General features: G+C 38.0%; 1 protein-coding gene across 6 annotated transcripts in view; it reads right to left on the bottom strand.

Moving 5' to 3' along the window:
* The window catches only part of MAPK8 (mitogen-activated protein kinase 8), a 98,080-nt gene that overhangs the window by 5,403 nt on the left and 70,300 nt on the right, over positions 1 to 22,377 (bottom strand). For 5 of the 6 annotated variants that reach the window (XM_023240656.2, XM_023240655.2, XM_023240657.2 and 2 more), the window contains 6 exons: positions 10,325 to 10,490; positions 5,657 to 5,728; positions 4,106 to 4,288; positions 3,661 to 3,785; positions 3,063 to 3,126; positions 47 to 124 (listed from right to left, as the gene is read on the bottom strand). In XM_023240656.2, the coding sequence (XP_023096424.1) occupies positions 47 to 124; positions 3,063 to 3,126; positions 3,661 to 3,785; positions 4,106 to 4,288; positions 5,657 to 5,728; positions 10,325 to 10,490 (688 nt within the window). Of the gene's footprint in view, positions 1 to 46; positions 125 to 3,062; positions 3,127 to 3,660; positions 3,786 to 4,105; positions 4,289 to 5,656; positions 5,729 to 6,105; positions 6,178 to 10,324; positions 10,491 to 22,377 lie in introns of all 6 variants that reach the window. The other variant, XM_045040293.1, reaches the window with a different exon arrangement.

Here is a 22,377-nt window from a genome sequence, read left to right as displayed (position 1 = left end):
AACCTTATAACCTTATAACCTTAACCAAGCTTATATAGTAACCAACCTAAAGGAGAGGGCTGCCCCCGTATAACTCCATTCTTGGTTCTCTCCTCCAAGTCCATAACTTCTTTGTATATCAACTCTGAAAAAGAGGTGAACAAAAACAAACTTTTCAAAGTCTGAGAGCCAACCTCACAGATATCTGTTTTAAGTTGAACATTTTTACACACATTAAAGACTTCTAATAGTGTCCTTTCAATGGTAAAGTGTCCCTAAGTGTCAGTCTAAGATTCAAAGGTGTTTGTAACAATACCCTGATCCTGAACAATGAACTATACTGAAAGAACAAAATCTCTGGTATAACTAATGTTCCTAAAGTTGGATTAAGGATAGAGCTGGGGTTAGAAGCCTTATCTTTTTTACTCCACCAGAACTCTGTACTATACCATATCATTCTACACATGCTCAGTTCTGTCTCAGTGAGAGCTTAAATCACATTTGTTTCTAAAATTTTTTTTTTCAACGTTTATTTATTTTTGGGACAGAGAGAGACAGAGCATGAACGGGGGAGGGGCAGAGAGAGAGGGAGACACAGAATCAGAAACAGGCTCCAGGCTCTGAGCCATCAGCCCAGAGCCCGACGCGGGGCTTGAACTCATGGACCGCGAGATTATGACCTGGCTGAAGTCAGACGCTTAACCGACTGCGCCACCCAGGCGCCCCATTAAGCAGATCTTTAAAAAAACAGTTTGCGGGGCACCCAGGTGGCTCAGTCGGTTAAGCATTCAACTTGGCTTTGGTTCATGTCATGATCTCGTATGGGATCATGGGATCTCCCAATTGGGAGATCGGACCCATGTTGGGCTCTGCACTGGGCATGGAGCCTGCTTGGGATTCTCTCTCTCTGACTCTCTCTCTCTCTTTCTCTGCCCCTCCCCTGTCCAAACACTCACCCTCTTTAAAAAAAGAAAAAAGAAAAAAGAAAAAAAGGCATTTTGTGGGTAATTACTGAGCTACACTTAGACTAGGAGAAAAAGATACAGAATAAATTCCAGATACATCTTTACACACAAACAAAAATACAGTTGACTCTTGAACAACATGGGTTTGAAATGCATGGGTCCAGTTATACATGGACTTTTTTCAACAAATATATGCACAGTACTGTAAATTTTCTCTTATGATTTTAATAACATTTTTTTTCTCTAGCATACTTTATTGTAAGAATACAGTATATAATACATATAACATTAAAATCTGTGCTAACCAACCATGTTATTGGTAAAGCTTCCAGAAAACAGCAGGTTATTAGCAGCTGTTTTAGGGGAGTCAAAAATTTTATGTGAATTTTCAAGTGCGTGTGAGTCAGCACCCTAACCTAACCCCTGCATTGCTGGAAGGGTCAACTATACTGTGTTACACTGATTTTAAGATGCACTTTTATCAGTTTATTATCTTGGAAATGGGGCTGCATCTTACAATCAATGGTTCCGTGCCCCTGGCAGTGTTTTCTTAGTGGTATACAGCAGTGTGTTTTACAACTGATGGCCTATTAAGGTTATAAGAAATACATAAATGCCTATTCTAAATGTAATGGTATATAAAAATATCAGGCAAGATATTTTAGTACACACTTTGATCCACAATTACATCCTTGTACATTACTTATTACATATACAGATATACTAGGTTCTACTCAATTCTATCACTCTGGTGGGCTCTAGAGGGTTTGTGTGTTTCCCTAAAGTCAACTCAGAGAAGACCAATCTCTGGTTATTCCTAAAAAGAAAGAATCAAATTCATTCTTCCCGAACAGGTTTATAGACAGATCACTTGTTTAAGTTTGTATCTCCTCACTACCTTTAGCCCTGCAACCATTTTGGTACTTAGCTCTTAATAAGATGTCCTCTGTCTCCATTTTAAGATAAGGTAAAGAAGGGACCAAGTGACCTGCCCAAAGTCATGCGGCTATAAAAGTCATCAAATTACTAAATGACAACAATGCAAATGGAAGTGAACAGGATCTAAAAATTATCTGGCTCCAGTGTTCCAGGGAATCTTTTAATGAAAGAAACACTTTAACATTTCTGTGACAATCAATGTATTATTAATGTTTACCCACATACACAAAGTAAAACTACCATATTAGAGTTGCAAAGATTAAAAATTAACTCGGTTGGGGAGGGTGGGGGTAAAACAGACATTCTACACAATGCTGATGGAAGTATAAACTGCTATAAGTTCTATGGAAAGTAATTTGGGAATATCCTTTGGCCTGACAAATCTCCTTATAGGATTTTTCTTTTTTCTTTTTTTTTTCAATGTTTATTTTTCGGACAGAGAGAGACAGAGCATGAACGGGGGAGGGGCAGAGAGAGAGGGAGACACAGAATCGGAAACAGGCTCCAGGCTCTGAGCCATCAGCCCAGAGCCGACGCGGGGCTCGAACTCCCGGACCGCGAGATCGTGACCTGGCTGAAGTCGGATGCTTAACCGACTGCGCCACCCAGGCGCCCCTTTATAGGATTTTTCTTACAGGCCGAACGGGCCTCACATGTGCACAACAACACTGCAGAGCTGTCTGTAACAACAACAGCCTGGACACAAAGCTCTTCAAGAGGGAGTTAAATACAGAAATTGTGACACAGTCGTACAGCAGAATGCTAACAGCTTTTAAGCCAAATGAGCCAGATATGTGGAACGAGACAGAAGAATCTTGAAGATAAATGATTATATCAACAAAGCAAATGTGAACAGTATACGACCATTTGTGATTAAAACAGGGTGGGAGAGAAAGAGAGGGAGACGGCAAACACAAGTCTGTGTATCTGTACACTATGGAAGAACATACAAATTTCAGAAAGCACTGATGTGTCTCTCTGGGGTAGGAAACACGAGAGATTCAGATTAAGTCAGGGATGGAGGAGACTTAATTTCTACCTCTGTAAAAACATTAATAATCCTCTTACCAAATATCAGTTATGAATAACAAGTATCTTTAATTTTCCTAACATGATTAAATCAACACAAAGATTCAGATGCTCTTTCAGCTTCATCTCTAAGAACTTGGCGAATGTTACCTTTCCACTCTTCTATTGTATGTTCCCTTTCATCTAATTGCTTGTCAGGTATCTTGGGTGGTGGCTGAAAAACACAAGGGCAGTAATAATTGAGTTGCTTTATTGGGAGTACATAAATTCTTTATAATTATGTGAAGTATTAGAGGCTTTCAAAAATACATCATCAGACCAACCTTCTTATGTAGAGAAACTAATTTTGGACAACAAAATGACAAAAAAAAAAAAAAAAAAAAAGATGTTGAACTGTCTTTTTCTCTTCTTCCAGTTTTTGAAATTGTCACATTTTATTTATATTACAGAATTGTGCTATGCTTTGGACACAATAATTTGTTTTGCAATTAGTTACAATGTTTTCCCAAAGTGTTCAACATTCTAGCTCATTATGTAAAATGCAAGGCAAAAAGCTAAGAAACAGTGGGATGTAGCTTTATTTTGTGTCAGGGGTGTTTGGAGATGCTCATTAACTTAAGATACCATTTCATGCAAAAACAGAAAAATACCATCATCATTTATCTATACTTTTATTTAAATTTAAAAAGTCTCCTCCAAACCTAACTCTAACTCAATATATTCTTCAAACATTAAGAAAAGAACTTACAGCTTCTGCTTCAGAAGGATCATACCAGACATTGATATATGGATGCTGGAGGGCTTCATCTACAGAGATCCTTTTAGATGCATCAATTACCAGCATTTTGGATAACAAGTCCCTTGCCTGACTGGCTGTAAAAATAATGATGTTAATGTACATGTACCTCATAAAAGTTTTTAAATTACCATAAACTTCAGAAACTTGACATTATCATTTATCAAAAAGTATATGTTTTAAAAAGAACAGATTTTACTATAAAATCTGGTCATACATATGGTCAAAAAAAAAAAATTACAAAAAAAAAGTAAAGTCTTTCACTTTGTTCCATTACCCAGAGAGGACGCTGGGTTATATCCTGTAAGAACATAAACACACACACACACACACACACACACACACACACACACACACTCTCAAAATGGGATTCAATATATGTATTTATAAAAAGTACCTTTAAGTTTGTTGTGTTCCGAGTCAGCTGGGAAAAGTACATCGGGGAAGAGTTTCTCAAAGCTATATCCAGCATATTTAGGTCTGTTTTCAACATAAGTCCTTACTGTTGGTTGTAGTTTCTTCATGAATTCAGGGCATGGTGTTCCAAGCTGTTCGATAACTTTATTCCACTGATCAATATCTAATATCAAGTAGCTAAGAAAAATACTCTGTATCTAATGTTCAACACATTAGTCATATCTATATTAAAATGACAAGAAAATGGCATTTAAAAAACCCTAAGAAAGAATGTGGCAGTTATATATCTTCTGTCTTATAGCCAGCTTGTAAAAGGCAATGACTGTAGACAGACAGAAAGGATCAATAAACAAGCTTTGTTAACCTTACTTTGTCTGTGTGTGTGTGTGCATGTGCGTGTGTGTGTGTGTGTGTGTGTGTGTGTGTGTGTCTAATACTGATTTTACCCTAACAATGGAAGCTTAAACCTACAAATTCTATACACAAATGATAGGTGACTGAAGAAATAATGACAATTACTACTCACAGGGAATCTGAATTTAAACTGTGCACAATTCTAGAATACAAAATCTGTCTTTTCTTGCAGCTTATCAGAAAATGTGAAGGATAAGAAATATTTCGTATAATCTGTCCTACTTTTTTTAGTTTTCTACACTGACAGAAAATAACCTGTAGCAATAAAAATGATGGGTCTAACAAAAGTGACATTTTCTTTTGCCACTCTTTGTTTACCTTACGTTAATGAAAACGTTTTTAAAGCTCTGAAACTTAAGAAAATGAGTCTGTTTTGGTAAGTTGTGAGGTTAGGACTCCTTGGTCTTTTTCCTCCTAGTCTTTATACTCCAAGTCTTCTCTACACACTAACTCAACTTTTCTTACTGTAACCCAGTGAGTATGGCTTTTTCCATCCCCGGTCCTACAACAACTCTAAGTGTCACTAGCTGATAAACACGTAACAGATCACTGTTAATATGAATACTAAAAGTGGTCAGATGAACAAAAAGAATGAACCCAAATCTACTCATCACCATATAAAACTATCACTGCTAAAATTATCTGATGAAAATATCAGTATGTTATGTTGAATAATGAGACAGCAACCAAAAAACACGAAACACACAGAATATTAACAAAAGAGGAGGTGTTGGGGGTAAAAAACAAAAGGATGAACAGAAGCAACAGACACTTCTAAAATTCATATTAAGTCCTAAGGTACTTCTAAGACTTACTCAAGTGTACAATTATTAGAAATTTTAATGCAAGCCATGATTTTTGATTTAGGTTAAATAAATCAACTCAAAGCCAGCAAGTAATTGTGGATAATTAACTTGAGCAGTTGTCAGAATTAACATACAAAACAATAAATGAGGGAAAGGAAAGTCTATGTCAAATAGCAGGTGGTATTTTGAAAGAGTAATTTAACAATACTTTATTATTAGGGAGAGACAAATACATTATACCTGACCAAGCTGAAGTGCTATCATACATTTTGACCTTTAGAAACTACATTTTAGGCCAAAGGTAAGGATACGATCTGTACCTGGGAACAAAACACCACCTTTGATCATTTCTCCCATGATGCACCCAACTGACCAAATGTCAACTGAAAACAAAATGCAATGACATTAACATAAAGATTTTGGTTAAAATAAAAAAAAAATATTTAAACATTAAAAAAAAATCACATACACCATGTATACTTTAAAATTATAGAAAGCAGTATAAAATAAAAATGAATGACAGTGAATGTGCTCTAACTACCAGCAGAGACTGTATGTCCTACTGCCAGATGCAGCCTACAAATATTTCAGCTTCTTTTCTCAACAATTTTTGAACTATAACAGCCACAAACTTTACATCTGTTTACGAAAACCATATATATATGTATATATATATGAATGTACCATGTTTATTTTCATTAGAGAACACAAGGAAGTTCATCACCTAACTAATTAAACTGCTGCAGCAGCACAAGGATACAGTCCCTTCCTGGAAAGAGGATTTTGTGGCAAACCATTTCTCCCATAATGCACCCCACAGACCATAAATCCACTATATGTTTGCAGCACAAAAGAAGGAAAAGCAAAGCAAAAGGTCATTAAAATCAAAGAAGCATAATATGACTGCATTATATAAAAACTGCAAAACATCACAAAAAGAAAAAAGTGATTTTAATTTTAGCTAATGGAATAATTTAAAACACAAAATATTTTTCAAAAGGCTTTGATTCACAAAAGCAAACGTGAAGTATTGCCTTTTAACTACACATCTAATTTTAAAGTGAGAGCTATGCACAGAAATCACATAATTAAGAAACTTATACATTTTGTCTCTAAAAATTTGTTTATAAAATAGGCAGAACAAAACACAGACTTTACAAATAAGGCTGAAAATGAACACGAGGTAGCAAAATTTAAATAAAATTTTGATTCTATTTTGAGGCTCAACTGTGCATTATACTCTCTCTTTAAGTCAAATAAAAGAAAAAAGCATGAGCAGAAATAATCTAGTATATTAAAATATTTACACAGAAAGAATGTTTCTATGAACAATTACAGTTAAAAAGTTAATCGAAAGCTCTTCAGAAATTTTCAAACTGGATTTCAAACTGGATAAATGTATTAAAGAAATCCTATGCTTATTCTGAATCAGAAGTAATTTGTCTTCTTGGCAATGCCATGTTACATTTACCCTACTATCCCAAAAGGAACAAGTGCTTAGAGAACGAGCAAATAATCAATTAAGAAAACTTAAACTTTTTTCTCCACCTGAAGTTTTTTAAACCCATATAGCCAAACTTATTTGGTTTAAGTTAGTTTTAGCTGGGTACAGTATGAAAGTTCCTACAGATTTATTATCTACAGAGCCTCCTCAATGACTCACTGACTCTTATCAACTCTAATCAATGCTGAAAAGAATCTGCCAGAAACAGAAAGGGCAATCTCCACCTGTTTCACTAATACACCCTGACATTTTATATCTTTGGTCTGAAAATTTGGTAAAAACAGGAGAGTACATGGCTAAATTTGTTGTGGTAATCACTTCATAATGTATATAAACACTGAATCACTGTGTTGTACACTTGAAATTAATATAATATTGTATGTTAACTCTACGTCAATTAAAACAAAAAGGAGAATAGGTGGCTGCAGCTTAATAGAAGAGGGGAAGAATGAGCAATTTAAAAAGAAAGCCTTAGAAACTTGCATTTGTTTTTGAAGTTTCCAAGCCCTTTTTGAGAGCATGAAGAAAAGGGCAAAAGTATTAGGGAGAGGCGCCCATGCTGGTAGACTTATGAAATTAGAAGTCTGTACTTTCTAATACACTCAATAAAGAGACTGCCAGCTCATTACAGAATCTTAGGAACAAAGTTGGTAATAAATTTTGGAAATCCTGTAGAATTAAAGTTTCTCTAAAATTTTATATTAAGGGGCGCCTGGGTGGCTCTGTCGGTTAAGTGTCCGACTTTGGCTCAGGTCATGATCTCGTGGTTCGTGGGTTCGAGCCCTGCGTCAGGCTCTGTGCTGACAGCTCAGAGCCTGGAGCCTGCTTCAGATTCTGTGTCTCCCTCTCTCTCTCTGCCCCTCCCCTGGTCATGCTCTGTCTCTCTCTCAAAATTAAACAAACACTAAAAAAAATAAAGAAATAAAATAAAAATAAAATTTCATATTAAAATACATATGAGTTTTGGGGTGCCTGGGTGGCTCAGTCAATTGAGTGTCTGACTCTTGATTTGGGCTCAGGTCATGATCTTGCAGTTCGTGGGATCCTGGGATCTAGGGATTAAGCCCTGCCTTGGGCTCCAAGCTGACACTCTCCCTCTCTCTCTGTCCCACACCTGTGCGCATGGGCACACACACTCTCTCTCAAAAATAAAAATAGAAATAGAAATAAATACATATGAATCCTTATGATTCAAAACTTTCAAGAACAGAATTTTAAAGGAAAAAGTAATACTCATAAATCAGTTCAAAGAACAATTTTTTCCAGGGTTTTCATTTTATGGAAAAAAATATACAATAACTTTTTCCTATAGATTTTTAGAGAATGGCAAACTTTAGTTAAAGATCCAGGACATAATTTATATAGATAACCTTAAGAAAAACGTTATTTTTAAACAAATTTCAAAAGCTGCAAGCGTGGGAAGATACTGTCTGGGTTAGTGAAGTCTCTCAGAACATAGTAAGCCTAATTCAAACAAAAAACTAGCTTTAAAGGGTCAAACTGCTTAGTCTATTTGGCAGTTTAAACATATTCCATTATATCACAGTTTCCAAAAAGCTTTATGGTAGCTTGCAATAAAAGACAAATAAAGTTATTAAAACAAATGGCGGTGGGTGTCACCAAAAGAAGGAAGTTCTTATGTTTAACTTTGCTGCTAATGTTATCATGAGTGAGCATTACATTTAACTCCATTTCCTGAGGCAAAAAAAGGCAATCAAGTGATCTCCACAGTTCTTATCTAAGACAGGAAAGCATGCCAATTCTTCATAGGATAGTTTCTCTTGATGTTAATTTCTGGTAGGGAGCTATGTCCCAAAATCACATTTACAGGTCACTGAGTGACACAATATCCATGACAACCAACAGTTTTACAGCAAATGCAAAAGCAATCTTCATGCTGATCACTTGAAGTATCAACTCTCAAAAGAAGAGTCTAATATTAAATCCAACTCACCAAATTCTAAGGCATACAACAATTTTAGGTAGAGAGTAAGAAAACAGAACAGCATGTTTACTTACGAAAGAATAATTGTAAGTGTTTAAAGTGTTTGTTTTTAATTAATTCAGAAAAGCAAAGGAAATTAAGCTAAAACCCTCCGTTCAATATAGTCTTTTATAAAAAAGAAATTTGAAGATTAATATAGTTTCTTGATTCAAAGTAAACTGCTTGCTGTTCTAGATTTCTTGATAGAAAAAACACCTAGGTCCTTTTCTAGGGAGTATTTTGGATGAAATTGCATTTTAAAAGTTATAGTTTAAGTTAATAATAATCCTGTGCAGATTTATTCATCTCCTAAATATCTGAGTGAGATTCAACAATACTTTCTTTTTTTAATTTTTTTTTTAACATTTATTCATTCTTGAGAGACAGAGAGACAGAACATGAGGGGCAGAGAGAGCGAGAGGGAGACACAGAATCTGAAGCAGGTTCCAGGCTGAGCTGTCAGCACAGAGCCGGAAGTGGGGCTCGAACCACGAACTGTGAGATCATGACCTGAGCCAAAGTCGGACGCTTAACCGAGTGAGCCACCCAGGCGCCCCCAACAAAACTTCTTAAATTCTATATATGTACATATATGTATAAAATTTCTAAAAATTTAGAAATAAAAAATTTCTAAAAATTAGAAATAAAAATTTCTAATTTTATGCCTGGTAATTTTCAATCTTGATTCTACTGTTGAAATATATAATTGAATATACCCATATACAATAATGCTATTTCTTTAAGGCAGGATACAAGGCTTTGATGAAACACTGTTTTTCCCCAAAGACCACCTTAATTAATTATCCATCAGCTTTGCAGAATGGCCTCAATGTAGCTCTTACAGTTTACACTAAGTGCTAGAACCTTAGTTTCATGGGATTGGAAATATGTTCAAATATCACCAATGCAAAGTAGGATTATTACTAAAAACAAACTGTCAATCTACCACATACTTCCTAAGTCCCTGTTAGAAATGCTCATTTTTTGGGCGCCTGGGTGACTTGGTTTAAGCGTCCGACTTCGGCTCAGATCATGATCTCACATTTTGTGAGTTCAAGCCCCGCATCAGGCTCTGCGCTGACAGCTTGGAGCCTGGAGCCTGCTTCGGATTCTGTGTCTCCCTCTCTCTCTGCCCCTCCCTCGCTTATGCTCTGTCTGTCTCTCTCTCTCAAGAATAAACATAAAAAAATTAAAAAAAAGAAATGCTCATTTTCAAGTTATAGGCAAACAAGTGGCATATATTGTTTCAGGGGCAATAGCAACAAACTCTTTATCCAACTGTAGTGTTGACTGTTATGTACTTCTATTTAAATAAACAGGGGCCCCAAGTTTTTCCAAACATTTATGACAAAATTTATAGTTACTTTCAAACTCCTGATAAACACCTCAGTGGTACATTTAACTCTATGCACTTCCAGCTTAAATATTTACATAATAAATCTGATAAACAAAAGCCAGTAACAGTATTTTGAGTAAATAGTGTTTGCTGACCGTTTTCTTTGTAGCCCATCCCTAGGATGACCTCAGGTGCTCTGTAGTAGCGAGTCACTACGTAAGGCGTCATCATAAAACTAGTTCCTGCAGTCCTGGCCAGTCCAAAGTCAAGAATCTTCAAAGTGCAGTCTGATTTTACCACTATATTACTGGGCTTTAAGTCCTTCAAAATACAAAAATAAAAAATGGCTGCTGTGATATATACAAACATTTTACAGTTCACAGATTGTTAGATCAGTTGTAAAATAATTCATGGTAATTGTTATAATTTATCTCATTACAATCCGTATCACTGCTCAGATTCCTTGTAACAGGTAATTGTGAGACATTAGCTTGATGGCATTTTTCACTTATGAATACATACTTATTACAGAAATTAGCAATGGAAATTATGATTAGCTAGAAATTTTCAATCAAGTGCAATAAAAGCAATTTTGAAAGGTATTTTAAAGCTCACATAAGAACTGTTACAGTAAAATAAAGAGAATAGTTAAGGTAAGCATTTATACTCATTTGTATACTAAATTACCAGATTTTTAAAAATCTCATTTTAAAGTCACAATGAGCTTTATATAGATAAGTCAACGGGCCATTCTATTGACAATCCAAGACCTTTCAAATTGGCAGATTTTCAGCGTGCTTTGGTGGCTCAGTCAGTTAAGTGTCTGACTCTTGGTTTTGGCTCAGGTCATGATCTCACAATTCATGGGTTCAAGTCCCACACTGGGCTCTGTGCCTATAGTGCGGACCCTGCTTGGGATTCTCTCTTTCCTCTCTGCCCCTACCCCACTTGCTCTCTTTGTCAAAGTAAATAAATAAACTTTAAAAAAAATTAAAAAAAAAAAAACCAAATTGGCAGACTTTCATTTGTAAAGGACTGAAATGATCTTTTTTTAAAGTCATTAATTATCAGTTTTTTTCAGCTGAAAAAAAATTTTTTTAATGTTTTTTTAAATTTGGTTTTGAGAGCCAGAGAGAGAGAGAGAGAGAGAGAGAGAGAGAGAGAGAGAGAGAGAGAGAGAGAGAGAACAAGTGGTAGACGGGGCAGAGAAAGAGGGAGACACAGAATCCGAAGCAGGCTGCAGGCTCTGAGCTGTTCACACAGAGCCCAAAGCAGGGCTTGAACCCAAGAACCCAGAGATCGTGATCTGAGCTGAAGTCAGACGCTCAACCAACTGAGCCACCCAGGCGTCCCATGGACTGAAATGATCATTACCAGTGTTTCCATCACTGGCTTCCCACTTTAAATCACACAAATGTGTTCATAAAATTGTTGTCTGCCCATAGAAGTAGGACACCATTGTCTTGGTGCCACTAATCCATAAAATACTAGCAGTTGATGCTACCAAATAAGGTCCTTGTGAAGAATTTTCTACCTGCCCAACCTTAAGGAATTCTATGCTATGATCATTAAAAGAAAGGCAGCAGCAGCATAAACACTCATGACTTTCAAGTCCAACACACTTTGTCTGTTAGCTCTGATGAATCTTATTATGAACCAAGAAACCAAAGAAAGCAAACTCAATGTATCTGCCCACAAACACATTCCATTATGGGTACAGACATGCAGTACGTAACGTTGAATATCAACAATTAATACAAAAGAAAAAAGCTGGCCTGTAAGACACGGTTTACACTTTTGTAACACCTATATCCAGAAAATCATGTATGTTGTCTTTAGCATATTTTGATAGGCGATCATGAATGGGTTTAGAAGATATGTACTCCAAGGGCTTTGTCAAATTGAAAAAAGATATCAACAGGCTTAATGAAATATAAAATGAAAGTTTTCATTACAGCTATTTTGTACATATAATGTCGTACTATTTACAAAACACATTATCTCAGCAAATACAGCCTGTTCAAGAATTGCATATTGCAAAACTGAAACTACTTCAGTGTCTACTGTGATGGTTAATGATTAATGGCTCTTTACACTACTACACTCTAGCCTAGAAATAAGATGCCAACCTTAAATACTTTATTTTGGAAAGATTAAGAGCAAAATATAATTTTTTTACAAATATGTTTTGTCAAGAAAATGCTTCAAAGACTATTACCTGAAATTCATCCTTGTATCAACTTACAGCTTTCCACAGATGTAACACTGCTAACTATCCATGAGAAGAACTAAATTTGCATAAATTTGTGGCAGAGGAAGTAGGATTAATCTAATAATCCAGCTTCTCCACAGTATTTTTCAGCCTCCTCACAGACAAGCCCTAACCATGATTAGCTCTAGTCAATGGGCTGTGAGTGGGAGCAAAGAACAGAAGGGCCAGGGGCGCCTGAGTGGCTCAGTCGGTTAAGCGGCTGACTTCGGCTCAGGTCATGATCTTGTGGTCTGTGAGTTCAAGCCCCGCATCGGGCTCTGTGCTGACAGCTCAGAGCCTGGAGTCTGCTTCAGATTCTGTGTCTCCCTCTCTCTGACCCTCCCCCGTTCATGCTCTCTCTCTGTCTCAAAAATAAATAAACGTTAAAAAAAAAAAAGAACAGAAGGGCCAGTGCACGACACCCTGTTGTCTCTTCCTCGGCTCTGGTGATTAGTACCTCCCAGATAGTGGACCCTCTGTCAAGCGAGCTTGCTGAGCACCTATGTCCTTACCCCACCATGACCTGCACTGGATATGTAGTATGGGCCATAAACCTTAGCTGTGTTAAGCTCCTGAGAATTCAGGGTTTATTTGTTACCATGACATAGCCTAGTTGTACCACTGCGATTTGAAATAAGGAATATCTATTTGGTCTCTGTCCCAATTACTGGCACAGAGCTCCTAAAACCCTTGCATTACCTAAAAGAGCACTAAAAGTGAAAGAACTACTTTTTGTTATTCCTAAGAAGTCCCATTCAACCAAACCAGAGTTTATGTTAAGGAGGTGACTTTTGTTAAATTCCAAAGATGGGGGGGCTGGTTGCCAGGGGCAACAACAAAATGATTAGAGGGTCAGAACTCTCAGCATTTCCCACTCAGATCACCAGGGAGAAGAAGGATAAAGACCAAATTCAACATCAAAGGCTAATGATTTAATCAATCATAACATGTAATGCAGCCTCCATTAAAAAAAATAAAAAAAAGGACTGGTAAGGAGAACTTGCAGGCTGGTGAACATGTGGAGGTGCTGGGAGAATAAATCTTGCCCAGTACATTTCTCTATCTGGCTGTTTCTGAGTTATGTCCTTTGTAATAAACTGGTGAGTTCCCTGAGTTCTGTGAGCCACTCTAGCAAATTAATTGAACCCAAGGAAGGGGTCTTATAAACCTCTGAATTATAGCAGTAGTTCAGAAGCACAGGTAACAAGCTGGGTTTGTGACTGGCATCTGAACAGTGGGTACTTCTGGGCCAGATCCCTTAACCTGCTGGATCTGATGCTATCTCCAGGTAGGTAGTATCAGGATTGAGTTAAATTATCAGATACCCAGCTGGTGTCCAGAAAATCTGAGAAGTGTTTGGTGTGGGAAAAACTACCACACATTTGGCGTCAGAAGTAGTACAGCAATAGTGTAAAAGCAAAGGAAACACACAATGTTTTTCTTTTACACTAGTCTATTTTAACACTGAAATTAGTACTAGAAGTGGGGTGTTACTATTATAGACACAGAATCTTGGCTTAGCAGATTGACCAGCAGGCAGCAGCGAAATTAATATCAGAGGTTGGAAAGGTGATCCAGATTATATAATAGCAATGCATTTCATGATCCTGTCACTTGCAGTAACTTGGAAGGCACAGCACTTGTATACTGAACCTGAAGCTCTAGAACAAGGGTTAACAAATTAAGGCCTATTTTTGTGAAGAAAGTTTTATTAGAACACAGTTCTCTTCATTCAATTACCTACTATATACAGCTGTTTTTGTGTTATTAGCTGTTTTGTGTTAGAGCTAAATAGCTGTGAGAGAGACTCTATCATCTGCAAAGGCTAAAAGATTCTCAAGTCTTTACAGAAAAAGTTTGCTGACCCCTGCTCTAGAAGAGATTGGGAAGCAAAACCTTCATAATGTGTGTTGATGGCCATTGGCTGCATTTGAAAGAATTGGCCACTTTAAAAGCAAAAATGAAAGGGACCCGGAGTCTAGATTTTCAGGACCTTGCCATTCTAGAAAAGCTAAATGCTACTGAACCCTTAAAAAATGGCAGATTGTCCAGTAACTCTCTCCCCCTCCCAACCCAATATATACATTTTCCTTGACTTCACAGTGGTATTATGTCCCGATAAAACCTCCTAACTTGAAAATATCGTAAGATGAAAATGCATTTAATATATCTAACCTACTGAACATTAGAGCTTAAGGCTACCCTACCTTAAACATGCTCAGAACGCTTACATTAGCCTACGGCTGGGCAAATCATCTAACGCAAAGCCTGTTTTACAGTCAAGTGTCGAACAGCTCATGTGATTTATTGGTGGTGTCCTGAAAGTGAAAACCAGAATGGCTGTATGCGTAGGGAAAGCTTGCTACGTGCAGCAGCCGTTCACCCTGTGACGGCGTGGCGGCGGGAGCCGCGGCACTGTGACAGAGTGCTGCACCACATTATCGCTAACCTGGGAAAGGATCAAATTCAAAGCACGGCTTCACACCGTACTTTTCACACCACAGTAAAGTGGAAAAATTAGGTGGAGCCCCCATGAGGAAGGGACCATCTATGCTCCTCCACCTTACTAATGAGCCAAAGTCAGATGACTTGTTTTAGGCAATGGAATGTGAGGGATTATGTTGTACACCAAATCTGAAAAGTTCTCTATATTTTTAAAAAAATTTTTTTAAAAAAGTTTATTTATTTTAAGAGAGAGAGAGAGCGCGCGCACACAAGCATGGGAGGGTCAGAGAGAGGGAGGGAGAAAGAGAGAATCCCAAGCAGGCTCCACACTACCAGCACAGAGCCCGACGCAAGGCTTGAACTCGTGAACTGTGAGATCATGACCTGAGCCAAAATCAACAGTCAGATGCTTAACCAACTGAGCCACCCAGGCGCCCTGAAAAGAAGTTTTAAATATGCTTGATTTAGCTTGGCTCTTGCTCCTCCATCTTTCACCAGGAAGAAGGGATGTGCCCCAGGGAGGCACCCTTTCAGCCTGGATGCTGAAACGTGAAGGTGGAACAAACCTGGGATCTGAAGCAGTGCCACACGGCCAACCCTGCAGACCCCTGAACAAGCAATAAACGTTGTCTTATGCCACCAATACCTTGGATTTGTTTTTCATGCATCATTTCCACGTAATAATTCTGAAAACCCTGGAGGGAAAAAGACCAGTAAGATCTTTCAAAAACTTGATGAAAATGCCTCAGACTTGTCAACAGAAGCCTGAAAACTTAAAGGTAGACATTAAATCCAGGAATGCAGAACCAGTGACTAACAACAGTGCTGTGAAAAGAACTGTAATTAAAAACAAGAAGCCTCCTAAGTTTCTGAGAGAGTTGTATTGTCAAAGAGCCCAGGGGCGCCTGGGTGGTTCAGTCAGTTAAGCACCCAATTTCGTCTCAGGTCATGGTCTCACATGTCGTGGGTTCAAGCCCCATGTCAGGCTCCACAATGACAGTGTACAGGCTATGTGGGATTTTCTCTTTCCCTCCCTCTGTCCTTCTCTCTCTCTCAAAAATAAATAAATAAACTTAAAAACAAAAACAAAAACACCTCCATTAGCCTGTGACTCTTCTGGCTTTAAAACAGTAGCTCTCAATTCAGGGCAATTTTGCCCTCAAGGGATATTTGGCCATGTCTAGAGACAGTTTTGGTTGTCGTAACTGGGAAGTACTGGTGGGATCTAGTGGGTAGAGGCCAGGAATGCTGCTAAACATTCTACAAGGTGCAGGACAGCTCCTCAAATGAAAGAATTCTTCATCCAAAACATCAACAAGGTCCAGGTTGAGAAGGGCTGCCTTAAAATGACACTTGGGCTCCCCAATTTTTTACAGAGAGTAAGCTGAGAAGGCTGAACAGCCCCCAAGGAGAACAGATTTTTTTTTTTAAGTTTATTTATATACTCTGAGAGAGAGAGAAAGAGACAGCATGCAGGGGTGAGGGGGAGGGAGAGAATCCCAAGTAGGCTCTGTGCTGTTAGTGAGGAGCCCAATGTGGGGCTTGAAACCATGAATGTGAGATCACGACCTGAGCTGAAATCGAGAGTCAGATGCTCAACCAACACAGCCACCCCGGTGCCTCCCAAACACATTTTCTAATAAACACTTAAGATATATTAAAAAGGATAGTGGAAAAGAAGGACTCTTCACATAGTAGAGCCAGGTACCACAGAGAACAGTGTACAGAGTGTTCCTTGCAGAACTAACCAAGGAATATTCCTCATCCCCAAGGGAAGTGACATTCACAATGCCTGCCCAACAGAATTCCAAATTACAAATAATCAGTGTCTGAGTTTTTCAGTTTCCCCAATGGGATTGTTTACTATGGTTACCCTGGCCTGGTGTGACCATCATATCTAGGGGATGGGGGCAGGGGGAGTAAACAGGAGTGGTCAGATAATTTGATCATTTTAGCTTCTGGACTAAAAGGAACAATGTCTTGATCTGAAGTAGAGATTACCATGTATCACTTGGGAAATAAATGTCTTGATAGACTAGGACTCTGGGTTATCTCCCCTAAGCAAGGGGTGAGTGTACTATGTGTGGCATAAAGGGGGCAAAGAAGTGTTCGACAGCCTGAAGGGTAGTGTACGGCAGAAACTAATGCTCACCACCATTTCGAGCTCTGCCTCTCCACATTTCCCTGTCCCTCATAATTAAGCAAGTCCTCGTGACTAGTTCTGCCAATGGGCTCAGAACAGAGGTGATGTGTGTCACTTCCAGGCCAAAGCTAGAAAAGCCAGTACAACCACTTGGCTTTCTCTTCGCTGGACACAATGACTGGCAACTATGCAGATGGTGAAGCTTGGGTCTCTTGACTATGTGGAAGGAACCCCATTCCTCCCCCTGCCTTGTACTGAAGCCCTAAGAGATGAAAGTTCCGATTATTTTACCAAGCAAGCGATTTTAGATCAGGTTGGGGTGAAGGGTATTTAAAAATTTTTTTAATGGCTATTTATTTTTGAAAAAGAGAGCGAGCGAGACAGAGCGTGAGCAGGGGAGGGGCACACAGAGAGAGATACAGAATCTGGAACAGGCTTCAGGCTCCAGCTGTCAGCACAGAGCCTGACGCGAGGCTCAAACCCACGAACTCTGAGATCATGAACTGAGCTGAAGTCGGACACTCAACCGACTGAGCTACCCAGGCGCCCCAGGGTGAAGGGTATTTAAAATTAGTAGCAGAGCAGAGAGATGAGCATCAGTTGTGGCCTCAAGACCAGCTATAGGAGAGGGTGCTGTAGTTTATCCCATGAAACTTCTCATAACTTCCTCAAGGAACAGACATCAAATAAAATCCTGGAGGAAGAGTCTCCAGAACCTACTGTATGAAGGAAATGGGAACAAGAGGCACCAGAGGTGTCCTACAGTGGGTCCTCTGGTGGCTGTTCTGATTCCTGATTCAGGACTGAGGCACTCATTCTTCTAGCTGCTGCCGGCGTTGGGTGCCGAGTTTGCAGCAACTCTCTCCAGGAACTGCCTTCAGCCACAGAGAGCCACTTTTCCAATGTCATGCGGCTCCCCAGAGCAAAAGTCTAGTTAAGTCAACAGCTGAGGCCTCTGGAGTGACTGCATCCAATTCAATTTCTCCCTCTGTCCAGTTTTACTTCCTTTACTCCCTCAAAGATGCTGATCCCTAGGGGAATCCCCAACGAACTTCTTACATGTGTTATCTGTCCTAAAGATTTGTTTCCCACATAACCTGACCTAAGATAAAGGCACAGACTTCTTCACAGTATGTCTCTTATTAGCTCAAACTTATTATGTAAATTTTCTACACTTGTACTTATTTTTACCACTTTATCTATCCACACTAAGGGAGTATGTTAAAATATCCCAATACTAGGGTGCTCGGGTGGCTCAGTTCAGTGAAGTGTCCAACTTTGGCTCGGGTCATGATCTTGTAGTTTGTGGGTTCCAGCCCCGCGTCGGGGTCGGGGTCTGTGTCTGTGTCTGTGATAGCTCAGAGCCTGGAGCCTGCTTCAGATTCTGTGTCTCCCTCTCTCTCTGCCCCTCCCCTGCTCTCGCTCTCTTATTCTTTCTCTCAAAAATAAATAAACATTAAACAAAAATTTTTTAAGAAGTATCCCAATACCATTGTGTTTGCATAATTCTTCTATTTTCCACAGTTTAAACTCTGTGTATTGTAACTCCACTTCATGTATAAAGTTCGTGACAGTTACTAAATAAGTGAATTACACCCTTTATCCTTACAAAGTCACTGAGAAATGCTTTCCCCCTGGCTCCACAATATTCAATTTACCTGACTAAATAGAGTTATCCTTGTTTTCATGTTTCATTTTCCCAGTACATCTTTGCCAGTGTCTTTGCTTTTAGCCTTTGGAAGCTAGTTACAATTGTTTGCATTACAGAAACACACAGTTGTTGTTGGTAGTTTTGTGTGTCAAAACCTGAACTTTGTTCATTAAGGGGTTAATTCCCTTTATCCATTATGTTACCTATTGGTCTTCCGTAATTTAATGTTCCCTTTTTATGTTTCTTGCTATGTCTTTTGTTTCCTATCTTCTGTCATGTGGTCTGTGATTTCTGTTACCCCCATTAATCTGAAAATATTCTATTTGGGAGATTTTACTTCACTAAAATCAAATTCATTTCCATGGTGGCACATTACTATCCTGGTCCACAGGGTAAAAGAAACAGGCAGAAACAAAACCCAGAAGTTGAACTCATTTGCCTCTCACAGAATAGGAATATGGGATGAGGAAGATAACACACCTTCCTATTGAAAGAGATTATCTCCTGTGTTGCTTAAAGATGGCATCAGACATAATATTATAGCAGTTGCATATGCAATATACAAAGCAATTCAGTCAGAACGATAATTAAGGATAAGCCTAAATATGTCACATACATAATGGTCTGAAAATAGTTAATCTGAGAACAAATCTGTTTTCATTTTGAGTTAGATTATTTGACACAAGGTAGCTCAGAGAAAAGACAGAATTCCAATGAATTAAATACTTTTCAAGAAATTTCTCTCAAATTAAATGCTATACTTTTCCAAGAATAAGCTAGAATTAAAACTAAAATACAAAAAACACACATCCACACGTTCATGTCAGCATTGCTCACGATAACCAAAAAATGGCTAACAACCCAAATGTCCCTCAAGTGATGAATGGATAAACAAAATGTGGTATATATCCATAAAGTGAACTATTGTTTGGCAATAAAAGGAATAAGTACTGATACATAATACATAGAGGGATGAACCTTGAGAACATTACTCTAGGGAACAGAAGCCAGACACAGAAGATCATATTATATACAATTCCACTTGTAAGAGATGTCCAAAACAGGCATATATATAGAAACAGAAAGTAGGTTAGTAGTTGTGTGGGGCTGGGGGCAAAGGGAACAGGGAATAACAGAAATGGAAGGCTAACAGGTGCAGGATTTCTTTAAGTGGGGTGAAAATGTTCCAAAATTAGATTGTGGTGACGGTTGTGCAACCTTTGAGTATAGTAATTATTATACACTTTATAAATTGTATGGTATGGGAATTACATGTCAATAAATCAGTTAAAAACATTACAAAAATATATAATATTTCTGAACATCTGAGAAACAACTCTGATGAATACTCAGTTTTACATCATTGGTAATGATAGCAGTATATTTATATACTGCCTCATTTCAAAGCAAAACTAAGCTTATTCTACTCCATATAAACCCGTGAAGTACAACGCCCCAAAATATGATTAAAGACAGTGATGTCAGCAAAAATGGAAGAGTAGACTGCTTCACAGAAACGCCAAAAAGCAGAGCAAAATGGATCAGAATACTTTTTCAGAAATCTGGAAAACAGTCAAATGTTCACAACTACCAAGTAAACATAGAACTGAGACAAAGGCAACTTAAAAAACAATAGGCAAGAGTGTGGTGTTTTTACTAGTCCTGTCCTACCCATCTTCTTGGCTGCCCGCATTCTCAGTGTGGGACTCTTGTCTTGGCCTAGATAGGGGGCATTTCTCAAAAACACTGCAAGACAATTGAATAACCTATTCTGCCTGTGACAAAACACTAAAGTTGAAGAAAACAAGATGTGGCATATATTCAAGAATACAACATATACATAATAGAAGTTTCAAATAAGAGTTTGAAAAAGAAAAGGGGGTAGAAAAAAAATTGAAAAAAATGAGTGAAAACATCCAAATTTAATGAAAGTCATAAATCTACACATCCAAGCTGCTCAATAAACTCCAAGAATAAAAGCAAAGAGATCGTCACTGAGACATATTATAATCAAACCATTGAAAGCCAAAGACAAAATGAGAATCTTACGAGTCAAGAGGGAAGCAACTTGTCACTTATAAGAGATCCTCAATGGTATTAACAACTGATTTCTCAAAAGCAATCACAGGTGCCAAAAGGCAGTGAAAAGGCACATTTAAACTGCTAAAAGAAAAAAAAATCCAAACAAAAATTCTGTATCTAGCAAAACTGTCCTTCAAAAGTAAAGGAGAAACTTAAGACACTCTGAGATACAGCTATGGCACTTTGTTGTTAGTTACACCTGCCCTATAAGAAATGCTAAAGGGAGTCTTTCAGGTAGAAATAAAAGGACACTAAATAATAAACTGAAGCTGTAAGAAGAAATAAAGAATACTGGTAAAAGCCGTTACATAGGTAAATAACAAAGGTCAGTGTTACTGTGTTTTGGGTTTCTAACTCCTATTCACCCCCACCCCACATATGATTTAAAAGGCAAATGCACTGAACAATAATAACATATCTATCTTATTGGGCACAGTGTATAAACATGTAATTTGTGACAACTACAACATAATGGGGGAAGAACAGACTGTATACAGGAGTAGAGTTTCTGTATGCTATTGTATGCTATTGAGGGTAAGGTGGTAATAATCTAAAATAGATTCTGTTATAAATTGAAGAGACTAAATTTGCAATCCCAATGGTAACCTTTAAGAAAATGACTGAAGATGACACAGAAAGGAAATGAGTAAAGAATCAAATGGCACACTACTAAAAAAGCAATTAAACACAAAAAAAGCAGCAATGGAAGGATTGAGAAACAAAGAGATACGAAATAGAGAAAACAGCATGGTGGCAGAAGTGAATTCTTCCTTATCAATAATTGCATTGCATGTAGATAGATTAAACTCTCCAAGTAAAAACCAGAGAACAGCAGAAGGGATACAAGAAAATTGATCCTATTAAGAGACTCTAAAGGAGACTCACTTTAGATTCAAAGGCACAAAGTGGAAGAACGGAAAAAGATATTTCAAGCCAACAGAAACCAAAAGAGAGGTGGAATAGCTAACCTAGTATCAGACAAAATAGACTATTAGTCAAAACTGTTACAAGGTGGGGCGGGGGGCGGGGGGGTGGGGGGTGCCTGGCTGGCTCAGTAGCAAAAGCATGCAACTCCTGATCTCAGAGTTGTGAGTTCAAGCCCCACGTTGGGTGGAGAGATTACTTAAATAAAAATAAAACTTAAAAACAAAAACTGTTACAAGGGGCAATGGAGGACAATAAATTTTAACAGAAACATCAATCCCTCAAGAAGAGACAGCAATTATAAACAACAAAGCTCCAAAATATAGGCACAAATGGACATGATTGAAGGGAGAAACAGATAGTTATACAATAACAGTTGAAGATATCTATACCTACTTTCATTAATGTACAAACAACTATGCAGAAGATAAGGAAATAAAGAATGTGAACAACACTATAAACCCACTAGATGTAACAGACATATATGGGATACTCCCTCCAAAAACACTGCACATGCAACAATCTCCAGAACAGACTACATGTTAGGTGACAGAACAAGTCTCAATAAATTTTAAAAGACTGAAATCATACAGTGTATCTTCTCTGACCACCATGGAATGAAGCCAGAAATCAAGAAAAAGGAAAACTGGAAAATTCACAAATTTGTGGAAATTAAACAGCATACTCTCAAACAGCCAATGGGGCAAAGAAC

The sequence above is a fragment of the Felis catus genome, chromosome D2 (genome assembly GCF_018350175.1).
Source record: "Felis catus isolate Fca126 chromosome D2, F.catus_Fca126_mat1.0, whole genome shotgun sequence".
Classification (NCBI taxonomy): domain Eukaryota; kingdom Metazoa; phylum Chordata; class Mammalia; order Carnivora; family Felidae; genus Felis; species Felis catus.
Note: the sequence above shows the minus strand (reverse complement) of the source record. Positions and strands in the feature narration are given on the sequence as shown.